At 44.8% G+C, this 12062-nt stretch overlaps 1 protein-coding gene across 1 annotated transcript in view; it reads left to right on the top strand.

Annotated features, from left to right (window-relative positions):
* Positions 1 to 11344, top strand: part of LOC106576501 (sortilin) — a 49661-nt gene extending 38317 nt beyond the window's left edge. Inside the window, exons 15-21 of the mRNA XM_045700021.2 lie at positions 382 to 575; positions 1116 to 1308; positions 4600 to 4716; positions 5092 to 5218; positions 5627 to 5733; positions 9638 to 9758; positions 9979 to 11344. Coding sequence (XP_045555977.2) covers positions 382 to 575; positions 1116 to 1308; positions 4600 to 4716; positions 5092 to 5218; positions 5627 to 5733; positions 9638 to 9758; positions 9979 to 9993 — 874 coding nt within the window. The 3' untranslated portion in view covers positions 9994 to 11344. The remainder of the gene's footprint in view (positions 1 to 381; positions 576 to 1115; positions 1309 to 4599; positions 4717 to 5091; positions 5219 to 5626; positions 5734 to 9637; positions 9759 to 9978) is intronic.
* The last annotated feature ends 718 nt before the right edge of the window (positions 11345 to 12062 follow it).

Here is a 12062-nt window from a genome sequence, read left to right as displayed (position 1 = left end):
TGTGTGTGTGTGTGTGTGTGTGTGTGTGTGTGTGTGTGGTGTGTGTGTGTGTGTGTGTGTGTTTGACTATGGAGTGTGGTGTGTCTATCTGCTCTCCTCTCCCTATGAAGTTGTGGCTGTGAATGTGTCTATAAGCAGTCCACTACCCGGTAACTCTGTATGCATGTGTTTTAATTCTGTGTACTTCATGCGTGTGTGTGTGTGCTTGCACGTTCACATTGAGATGTTTATACAGGGTCGTATTCATTAGGCACCAAACGAAAGAAAACAACCTTAACTTTGTCCAATAAGAAAGGCTCGTTTTAGCTTTCCGTTGAAAAGTGTTTTGTGACTCTGTGCACTAATGAAAACGACCCTGTATGTCATTGTGCATCACCCCAGGTTCTCCACAGATGAGGGCCAGTGTTGGAAGGTGTACAACTTTACAGAGCAGCCCATCTTCTTCGCTGGCCTGACATCCGAGCCGGGCACCAAGACCATGAACATCAGCGTGTGGGGCTACCGGCCCGAGGACGACCACCAGCCCATGTGGGTGGTGGTCACCATTGACTTCCAGAGTCTCCTCACCAGAGAGTGTGGGTAAATCTCAATTGTATTTCCTTGATTCTTTGTGCCCTGTGTCTACTCGTCTCCTTGTCAAAACTCTGGAGGAGAATGCCTGAGGGGAGGAACCTTGGATCTTCTCCTCCAATGCTTTTTGAGAAGGAGGTGAGGAGAGTGGTCACGAGGAATCAAGGAAAGATGATTGAGATTCCTCCTGTGAGTCATTTGTTTGTTGTCAAATGTAATATCCCCAAGGATCATAATCATTAAACCAACAACAGACATTTCACAAGGAATGAAATAGTAGCTAGCTTTCTATTGTGAGAATACCCAAAGAGTGTCGTCAAATATGTGGTTTCCATATGTTTGATGTGTTTGATACCATTCCATTGATTCCATTCCAGCTATTACAATGAGTTCGCCCTCCTATAGATCCTCCCACCAGCCAACTTTGGTGTGCACCCCTGTGGGTCACTAGGAACGGAATTAAACATACTGATATCGATAAATAAATACTAAAATTGGCATGTCTCAATAGTCTTTCTCTATTGGTTAACGTTGGTTTCCCATAGGTGGTAACCAGGACTATGTTCAGTGGTTGGCCCATGCCACAGAGGGCGGGGACTTGGCCACAGAGGGGTGTGTCTTGGGCTACAAGGAGATCTTCAGGAGGCTGAGGAAGCTGTCCGTCTGCAGGAATGGACGGGACTACGTGGTGAGCAGGCAGAAAAGCCCCTGCCCCTGCACCAGAGAGGACTACCTATGGTAAGAAACACTGTCAGGGGTCCAGTCTAAACTGACGAGGCTATTCCGTTATGGTCCTGGAGAGCTGTAACACTGCTGGGTTGTATTCAGTAGTAACCAGAAGAAAACAAACTGAAACAGAAAGGGACTACCTGAACTTAGCCTCTCTGGGCTAGGTGGGACGTTTGCGTCTCACCCTAGTCAACAGCCAGTGGAATCCCGTGGCGCGATATTCAAATACCTTAGAAATGCTATTACTTCAATTTCTCAAACATATGACTATTTTACACCATTTTAAAGACAAGACTCTCGTTAATCTAACCACACTGTCCGATTTCAAAAAGGCTTTACAATGAAAGCAAAACATTAGATTATGTCAGCAGAGTACCCAGCCAGAAATAATCAGACACCCATTTTTCAAGCTAGCATATAATGTCACAAAAACCAAAACCACAGCTAAATGCAGCACTAACCTTTGATGATCTTCATCAGATGACACTCCTAGGACATTATGTTATACAATACATGCATGTTTTGTTCAATCAAGTTCATATTTATATCAAAAAACAGCTTTTTACATTAGCATGTGACGTTCAGAACTAGCATTCCCACCGAACACTTCCGGTGAATTTACTAAATTACTCACGATAAACGTTCACAAAAAACCTAACAATTATTTTAAGAATTACAGATACAGAACTCCTTTATGCAATCGCGGTGCCCGATTTTAAAATAGCTTTTCGGTGAAAGCACATTTTGCAATATTCTGAGTAGATAGCTCAGCCATCACGGCTAGCTATTTTGACACCCACCAAGTTTGGCACTCACCAAACTCAGAGTTACTATAAGAAAAATTACCTTTGCACTCCCAGGACTTCTACTTCAACAACAAATGTTGGTTTGGTTCCAAATAGCGGCGTTTTGTTCGTGCGTTCAAGACACTATCCGAAGGGTGACGCAGCGGCGCGTATCGTGACAATTTTTTTTCAAAATATTCCATTACCGTACTTCGAAGCATGTCAAACGCTGTTTAAAATCAATTTTTATGTGATTTTTCTCGTAAAATAGCGATAATATTCCGACCGGGAGTCGTTGTTTTCGTTCAAAGACTGAAAAAGTAACATGGACTCTTCACGTGCACACGCGCGCCCGTCTCATTGTTCTCAGATCGACCACTTACCAAATGCGCTACTGTTTTTCAGCCAGTAACTGCAGTCATCATTCAACGTTCTGGCGCCTTCTGAGAGCCTATGGGAGCCTTAGAAAGTGTCACGTTACAGCAGAGATCCTCTGTTTTGGAAAGAGATGACAAAGAAGGCCAAGAAATGGTCAGAGAGGGCGCTTCCTGTTTGGAATCTTCTCAGGTTTTGGCCTGCCATATGAGTTCTGTTATACTAACAGACACCATTCAAACAGTTTTAGAAACTTTAGGGTGTTTTCTATCCAAATCAAACAATTATATACATATTCTAGTTACTGGGCAGGAGTAGTAACCAGATTAAATCGGGTACGTTTTTTTATCCGGCCGTGCAAATACTGCCCCCTATCCCCCAACAGGTTAGGAAATGCTCGTTTTCATTGTCTGTTGAAAAAAGAAATGCTTTGTTGTGCCCTAATAAATTCAACCCTGGTTTTCATTCTCTCCCTTTACATTTACATTTAAGTCATTTAGCAGACGCTCTTATCCAGAGCGACTTACAAATTGGTGCATTCACCTTATGATATCCAGTGGAACAACCACTTTACAATAGTGCATCTAAATCTTTTAAGGGGGGGGGGGTTAGAAGGATTACTTTATCCTATCCTAGGTATTCCTTAAAGAGGTGGGGTTTCAGGTGTCTCCGGAAGGTGGTGATTGACTCCGCTGTCCTGGCGTCGTGAGGGAGCTTGTTCCACCATTGGGGTGCCAGAGCAGCGAACAGTTTTGACTGGGCTGAGCGGGAACTGTGCTTCCTCAGAGGTAGGGGGGCCAGCAGGCCAAAGGTGGATGAACGCAGTGCCCTTGTTTGGGTGTAGGGCCTGATCAGAGCCTGAAGGTATGGAGGTGCCGTTCCCTTCACAGCTCCGTAGGCAATCACCATGGTCTTGTAGCGGATGCGAGCTTCAACTGGAAGCCAGTGGAGAGAGCGGAGGAGCGGGGTGACGTGAGAGAACTTGGGAAGGTTGAACACCAGATGGGCTGCGGCGTTCTGGATGAGTTGTAGGGGTTTAATGGCACAGGCAGGGAGCCCAGCCAACAGCGAGTTGCAGTAATCCAGACGGGAGATGACAAGTGCCTGGATTAGGACCTGCGCCGCTTCCTGTGTGAGGCACGGTCGTATTCTGCGAATGTTGTAGAGCATGAACCTTCAGGATCGGGTCACCGCCTTGATGTTAGTGGAGAACGACAGGGTGTTGTCCAGGATCAAGCCAAGGTTCTTAGCACTCTGGGAGGAGGACACAAGGGAGTTGTCAACCGTGATGGCGAGATCATGGAACGGGCAGTCCTTCCCCGGGAGGAAGAGCAGCTCCGTCTTGCCGAGGTTCAGCTTGAGGTGGTGATCCGTCATCCACACTGATATGTCTGACAGACATGCAGAGTTGCGATTCGCCGCCTGGATATCAGAAGGGGGAAAGGAGAAGATTAATTGTGTGTCGTCTGCATAGCAATGATTGGACAGACCATGTGAGGATATGACAGAGCCAAGTGATTTGGTGTATAGCGAGAATAGGAGAGGGCCTAGAACAGAGCCCTGGGGGACACCAGTAGTGAGAGCGCATGGTGCGGAGACAGATTCTCGCCACGCCACCTGGTAGGAGCGACCTGTCAGGTAGGACGCAATCCAAGCGTGGGCAGCGCCGGAGATGCCCAACTCGGAGAGGGTGGAGAGGAGGATCTGATGGTTCACAGTATCAAAGGCAGCAGATAGGTCTAGAAGGATGAGAGCAGAGGAGAGAGAGTTAGCTTTAGCAGTGCGGAGAGCCTCCGTGACACAGAGAAGAGCAGTCTCAGTTGAATGCCCAGTCTTGAAACCTGACTGATTAGGATCAAGAAGGTCATTCTGAGAGAGATAGCAGGAGAGCTGGCCAAGGACGGCACGTTCAAGAGTTTTGGAGAGAAAAGAAAGAAGGGATACTGGTCTTTAGTCAGGGATACAGGAAACCAGAAGTTGAGAGTTGTCCATTTAAAGGCACAATCTGTTACTTCATTTCTAGTCAAAAAAGCATTTTTTTTCTCTAATTGTGCCTTTGAGACCCAAACATAACATTTCCAACGAGGCATATACTGTTTCTGTGGTTGAAATGGCCTAATGTGTCTCTCCTTTCCAACAGTGACTATGGTTACTATCTTCATGAGAACAGCTCAGAGTGTATGAGACAACTGGACACTGCAGACCACGCCCTGGAGGTGTGTCTAAATGGAGAGGAGGAGGAGCTTAGGACGTCGGGGTAATTATGACACACACACACATTTGTTTTATTATCCTTGTGGGGACCAAACAATTGATTCCCATTGAAAATCAAATTTTTCCTGACCCTAACCCTAACCTTAACCCCTAACCTTAACTCCTAACCCTAATTGTATCCCTAACCCTAAACTTAACCCCTAAGCCTAAAATAACCTTTTTCCTTGTGGTCCCCACAAAGATAGTCAAACCAAACACCTACACACACACACACACCTACACACACACACCTACACACACACACACACACACACACACACACACACACACACACACACCACACACACACACACACACACACACACACACACACACACACACACACACACACAGTTCACCGTGTGATCTCCATGTGTAGGTACCGTAAGATTCCCAGTGATAAGTGTGAGGGAGGTTTCACTCCCCTGAGCAGAAAGGAAACAGTCAACAGGCATTGTGGGAACTCCAGTCAGCCCCCCACTGCCAGCCCATATTCTGAAACCCCGGTGAGTGTGACCTGTGTGTGTGCGTGTGCATCTGCGAGTTTTTGTGTGGGTTTCCTTTGAGTGTGTGTGTGCTTTTGTTATTGCTCACAGTGTGAAAGGTGTGACTTACCTGGGCATAATGTAACAACAGTGTTCTTCATTCTCAGGAGACACATTGTGAGCTGGGTTTTGTTCCAGACCAGTACTAACACACCTGATTCAATCAATCAATGGCTTGATAACTGGTTGATGAGTTCAATCAGTTGTGTCAGCGGTGTGCTGGAACAAAAGCCTACACACCCTCTGGGTACTTCCTCATCAGAAAATACAGCCCCACATATTAGATGATGCGATGCGTCACATGATAAAGCTTTATAGCGTTTAGAATATTATGACCAGAAATATGATAATGCTATGTCTGTATTTCAGAGAGAGAAGATGCTGTTGATCGTAGTTTGTGTTGGATTAGGGATTGTCATTCTGGTGGCTGTTGCTGCTGCTGTCTATACTGTAAGGAGAATGATCTATGGAAATAGGTGAGCCACATACACATTTATGCGCACGAGCATGCAAGTACACACACATACAAACACACACACACACACACACTCACTTCCGGCGCCGACGGAGATGGCCGCCTCGCTTCGCATTCCTAGGAAACTATGCAGTATTTTTTTTTTTTTATGTGTTATTTCTTACATTGTTACCCCAGGAAATCTTAGGTTTTATTACATACAGTCGGGAAGAACTATTGGATATAAGAGCAACGTCAACTCACCAACATTACGACCAGGAATACGACTTTCCCGAAGCGGATCCTCTGTTTGGCCTACCACCCAGGACAATGGATCGGATCCCAGCAGGCGACCAAAAACAACGACGTCGTAGAAGAAGGGGCAGACGGAGCGGTCTTTCTGGTCAGGCTCCGTAGACGGGCACATCACGCACCGCTCCCGAACATACTATTCGCCAATGTCCAGTCTCTTGACAACAAGGTAGACGAAATCCGAGCAAGGGTAGCATTCCAGAGAGACATCAGAGACTGTAACGTTCTTTGTTTCACGGAAACATGGCTCACTCGAGATACGCTATCGGAGTCGGTACAGCCACCTGGTTTCTTCACGCATCGCGCCGAGAGAAACAAACATCTCTCTGGTAAGAAGAAGGGTGGGGGTGTATGCCTTATGATTAACGAGACGTGGTGTGATCATAACAACATACAGGAACTCAAGTCCTTTTGTTCACCTGACTTAGAATTCCTCACAATCAAATGTCGACCACATTATCTACCAAGAGAATTCTCTTCGATCATAATCACAGTCGTGTATATTCCCCCCAAGCAGACACATTGACGGCCCTGAAAGAACTTCATTGGACTCTATGTAAACTGGAAACCACATATCCTGAGGCTGCATTTATTGTAGCCGGGGATTTTAACAAGGCTAATCTGAAAACAAGGCTCCCCAAATTCTATCAGCATATCGATTGTGCTACCAGGGTGGGCAAAACCCTAGACCACTGTTATTCTAACTTCCGCGACGCATATAAGGCCCTCCCCCGCCCTCCTTTTGGAAAATCTGACCACGACTCCATTTTGTTGCTCCCAGCCTGTAGACAGAAACTAAAACAGGAAGCTCCCGCCCTCAGGTCTGTTCAACGCTGGTCTGACCAATCGGATTCCACGCTTCAAGATTGCTTCGATCACGTGGACTGGGATATGTTCCGCATTGCAGCGAACAACAACATTGACGAATACGCTGATTCGGTGTGCGAGTTTATTAACAAGTACATCGGCGATGTCATACCCACAGCGTCTATTAAAACATTCCCAAACCAGAAACCGTGGATTGATGGCAGCATTCGCACAAAACTGAACGCGAGGAACCACTGCTTTTAATCAGGGCAAGGTGACCGGAAACATGACCGAATACAAACAGTGTAGCTATTCCCTCCGCAAGGCAATCAAACAAGCTAAGCATCAGTACAGAGACAAAGTGGAGTCACAATTTAACGGCTCAGACACGAGAGGTATGTGGCAGGGTCTACAGTCAATCACGGACTACAAAAGAAAAATCAGCCCCGTCGCGGACACGATGTCTTGCTCCCAGACAGACTGAACAACTTTTTTGCTCGCTTTGAAGACAATACAGTGCCACTAACACGCCCGCTACCAAAACCTGCGGCCTCTCCTTCACTGTAGCCAACGTGAGTAAAACATTTAAACGTGTTAACCCTTGCAAGGCTGCAGGCCCAGACAGCATTCCCGGCCGCATCCTCAGAGCATGCGCAGACCAGCTGGCTGGTGTGTTTACAGACATATTCAATCAATCCTTATCCCAGTCTGCTGTCCCCACATGCTTCAAGAGGGCCACCATTGTTCCTCTTCCCAAGAAAGCTAAGGTAACTGAGCTAAATGACTACCGCCCTGTAGCTCTCACTTCCGTCATCATGAAGTGCTTTGAGAGACTAGTCAAGGACCATATCACCTCCACCCTACCTGTCACCCTAGACCCACTCCAATTTGCTTACCAACCCAATAGGTCCACAGACGACGCAATCGCCATCACACTGCACACTGCCCTAACCCATCTGCACAAGAGGAATACCTATGTAAGAATGCTGTTCATCGATTACAGCTCAGCATTTAACACCATAGTACCCTCCAAACTCGTCATTAAGCTCGAGACCCTGGGTCTCGACCCCGCCCTGTGCAACTGGGTCCTGGACTTCCTGACGGGCCGCCCCCAGGTGGTGAGGGTAGGTAACAACATCTCCACCCCGCTGATCCTCAACACTGGGTCCCCACAAGGGTGCGTTCTCAGCCCTCTCCTGTACTCCCTGTTCACCCACGATTGCGTGGCCATGCACGCCTCCAACTCAATCATCAAGTTTGCAGACGACACTACAGTGGTAGGCTTGATTACCAACAATGACGAGACGGCCTACAGGGAGAAGGTGAGGGCCCTTGGAGGGTGGTGTCAGGAAAGTAACCTCACACTCAATGTCAACAAAACAAAGGAGATGATTGTGGACTTCAGGAAACAGCAGAGGGAGCAGTCCCCATCTACATTGACGGGACAGTGGTTGAGAGGGTGGAGAGTTTTAAGTTCCTCTGCGTACACATCACGGACAAACTGAAATGGTCCACCCACACAGACAGCGTGGTGAAGAAGGCGCAGCAGCGCCTCTTCAACCTCAGGAGGCTGAAGAAATTCGGCTTGTCACCAAAAACACTCACAAACTTTTACAGATGCACAATCGAGAGCATCCTGTCGGGCTGTATCACCGCCTGGTACGGCAACTGCTCCGCCCATAACCGGAAGGCTCTCCAGAGGGTAGTGAGGTCTGCACAACACCTCACCGGGTGCAAACTACCTGCCCTCCAGGACACCTACACCACCCGATGTCACAGGAAGGCCAAAAAGATCATCAAGGACAACAACCACCTGACCCACTGCCTGTTCACCCCGCTATCATCCAGGAGGCGAGGTCATTACAGGTGCATCAAAGCGGGGACCGAGAGACTGAAAAACAGCTTATATCTCAAGGCCATCAGACTGTTAAACAGCCATCACTAACATTGAGTGGCTGCTGCCAACATACTGACTCAACTCCACCCACTTTAATAATGGAAAAATTGATGTAATCAATTTATCACTAGCCACTTTATATATATATATATATATTTACTTACCCTACATTACTCATCTCATATGTATATACTGTACGCTATACCATCTACTGCATCTTGCCATCTTGATATAATTAAATGTATCACTAGCCACTTTAAACAATGCCACTTTATATAATGTTTTCATACCCTACATTACTCAACTCATATGTATATACTGTACTCTATACCATCTACTGCATCTTGCCATCTTGATGTAAGGTATCACTAGCCACTTTAAACAATGCCACTTTATATAATGTTATCATACCCTACATTACTCATCTCATATGTATATACTGTACGCTATAACATCTACTGCATCTTGCCATCTTGATTTAATTAAATGTATCACTAGCCACTTTAAACAATGCCGCTTTATGTTTTCATATCCTACATTACTCATCTCATATGTATATACTGTACTCTATACCATCTACTGCATCTTGCCTATGCTGTTCGGCCACGACTCATATATTTTTATGTACATATTCGTATTCATTCCTTTACACTTGTGTGTATAAGGTAGTTGTTGTGAAATTGTTAGGTTATATTACTTGTTAGATATTACTGCATGGTCGGAACTAGAAGCACAAGCATTTCGCTACACTTGCATTAACACCTGCTAACCATGTGTATGTGACAAATACATTTGATTTGATTTGACACACACACAAACACTGCTCAGGTACAAGTGCACATTGAAATGCCTGCTTCCGTTCTGGTCCTAAATATTGACATGCCTTGTGGCTCTGCTCCGCCCCCTACAGGGCGCCAACGTATCGCTTCTCTGTCCTGCAGCTTCAGGATGATGACCGCTCCATTGCCGCCGACCCAGAGAGTGTCGCCAGTAGCAACGGAACATCAGTCTTCCAAGTGGATTCAGATGATGTGAGTGTTATTGGCTTTAGCATGGTGGCTAAAGGCACTCAGGATTTTTAGGACATTTTGTGTGCATAGCAAAAGGCAAAATATGTGTGAACTTGTGCATTTAAGGGCAACTTTAAGGTCATGTTGACCCGTCAATAGTTTTAAATGACAATGATCCATTTACAAGACGTAATGTGGAAAATATTGATAATTTCCCTCTGTTGTCCCCCCCGTTTTGTAGGATCTTATTGAATGAACAACATGAGATTAAATATCTTGACGATGATCTCCAGAGCTTGGCCATTTGGATGTATGGCATTCCACTTGTTGTATTACGTACCTGTTGCATCTCAATGGAAAGATGTCTAGGGTTTGTAAGGAACACATTGCGGATGTCATGTAGATGGTATGCAGATGTCCCGAGCTATTTATTGAGCGAAGAACACTTCCCACTGGGCACACACTGGTTGAACCAACGTAGAATAGAGTTTACTTCAAGTTTCACTGCTCTGTTTTTAAGTATTTCATGAATTAACAGTTTGTCTCTGATAATATTATTTATGTGTGGAACACTTTCTTCAACTTGCACAATTTTGTATGGCGCTTGGAACGCATTTGATAGTGGGTTTGATTCCCGGGAACACCCGTGTGTAAAATGTATGACTGTAAGTCAATTTGGATAAAAGCGTCTGCTAAATGGCCTATATTTATTATTCTTATTATTCTTAAGACCCTGTTCACTAGTCTGTATTTTGATGAGGCCCTGAATAATGTGCATTCCTAATAAATCAATACAGTAATGTTAGAATAGCGATGTAATGGAAATAAAGTGCCTGATTACCTCAATTATTCTGTATTTACTCTGCAGGAACAATCAACTGTTATCTGTTATGCACTGTGCATTTATTCCTCATGTCTCTATTTCTTTATCTTTAACTCTGCATTGTTGGAAAAGGCCCCGTGAGTAAGAATTTCACTGTTAGTCTACACCCGTTGTTTATGAAACATGTGACAAATAACATATGATTGATTTGACATGTAGAGTGGATCCACTGCAAGTAGAGATTACGATCAACTTGTTTTGTATTTGAATAGATTATCTTCTGTTAGTCAGCACCTCACTTAAACAGTCTATGTTCTTTAATTGTTTTACTTCCTAGATGGATTTTTTTTTGCCTTATTGCTTACCTGTACAATGTGCCATGTGGGCTAGGGCTCCAACCGATGGGTTCCACTTGTTCTTTCTGGACAGGACCACCCACAAATTAAATCCCTGTTTGAATTCTTTAAAAGTGCATAATTCCTTCCTCGTTGATTAGAAATAATTGGAAAGGTAAAAGCCATGTGATGGTGCCCTTGCATTTACTTGTCCAATCTTGTAATAATAATCAATGATTGCCAGATGAAGGAGGAAGGATGGACTTTTCATTCAACTAATCTCCCCACACAAGAGGGCGCTGTGCAGCATATCCTCTCCCGAAGGGTCTTTGCCAAGTCTTGTGTCTATGCTTTGCCCCTCCTTAGAGCTGATGTGACTTCGAGTGTGTGTCATGAACAACAGCACTAGCAACAAAAGTGAAATTGGCTGTTTGCCTTCAAAATAAAAGTCCCCCATTGAAACTGATGCCAAAGGATGAAAATAGTGGAATTATGCTACAATTGGACTAGATAATGGTAAACAAGGTTGTTTTATAATGTTGGTATATACATTTAACAAAAGACAATTTAACACAAAATATAAAATTCAGTTGAAATCGCACTGTGGATGTATATAGACTTCAGAATTGCATTGGAGGCATACTTAAATTGCAATGTACAGTCTTACCTATGGATCTTGGGTCCATGAAATGGGGTATCAGCCTACTCAGTGACACCTACAGATTACATTGCTTAAAGAGTTTACACAAATACTAGCGTCTTAGCTCTTATTACAGAGCTTTAAATGTCGGAAATCCCCTCACTATTCAGCCTATTGTATGTATTGGATATTCATATTGCAATGTACAGCCTTACCTATGGATCTTGGGTCCATGAAATTGGGTGTCAGCCTATTCAGTGACACCAACAGATTACAACACAAATATTAGCTTCGTTGCTCTAATTGCGGGACTTTAACTGAGGAGTATTTTTCTCTGCTCATGCAGGAGTAATAAAGGCCTAGTTCACAAATTTTGTAAAATAAAAATATACTATTATTACTTTTTATTTCGATTTATCAGGGGCTTCCCGCGGTTATAGAACTCGCACTGCAGAGCAGTAGGTGGGAACACAGAGCTAGATAAGAGGAACAGATGGCCGTGTTCAGGATGTAAATGACAGTGAGTA

The sequence above is a fragment of the Salmo salar genome, chromosome 17 (assembly GCF_965601325.2).
Source record: "Salmo salar chromosome 17, fSalSal1, whole genome shotgun sequence".
NCBI classification, from domain to species: Eukaryota; Metazoa; Chordata; class Actinopteri; order Salmoniformes; family Salmonidae; genus Salmo; species Salmo salar.
The sequence above is the reverse complement of the archived record's forward strand: the minus strand, read 5'-3'. Positions and strand labels throughout refer to the sequence as shown.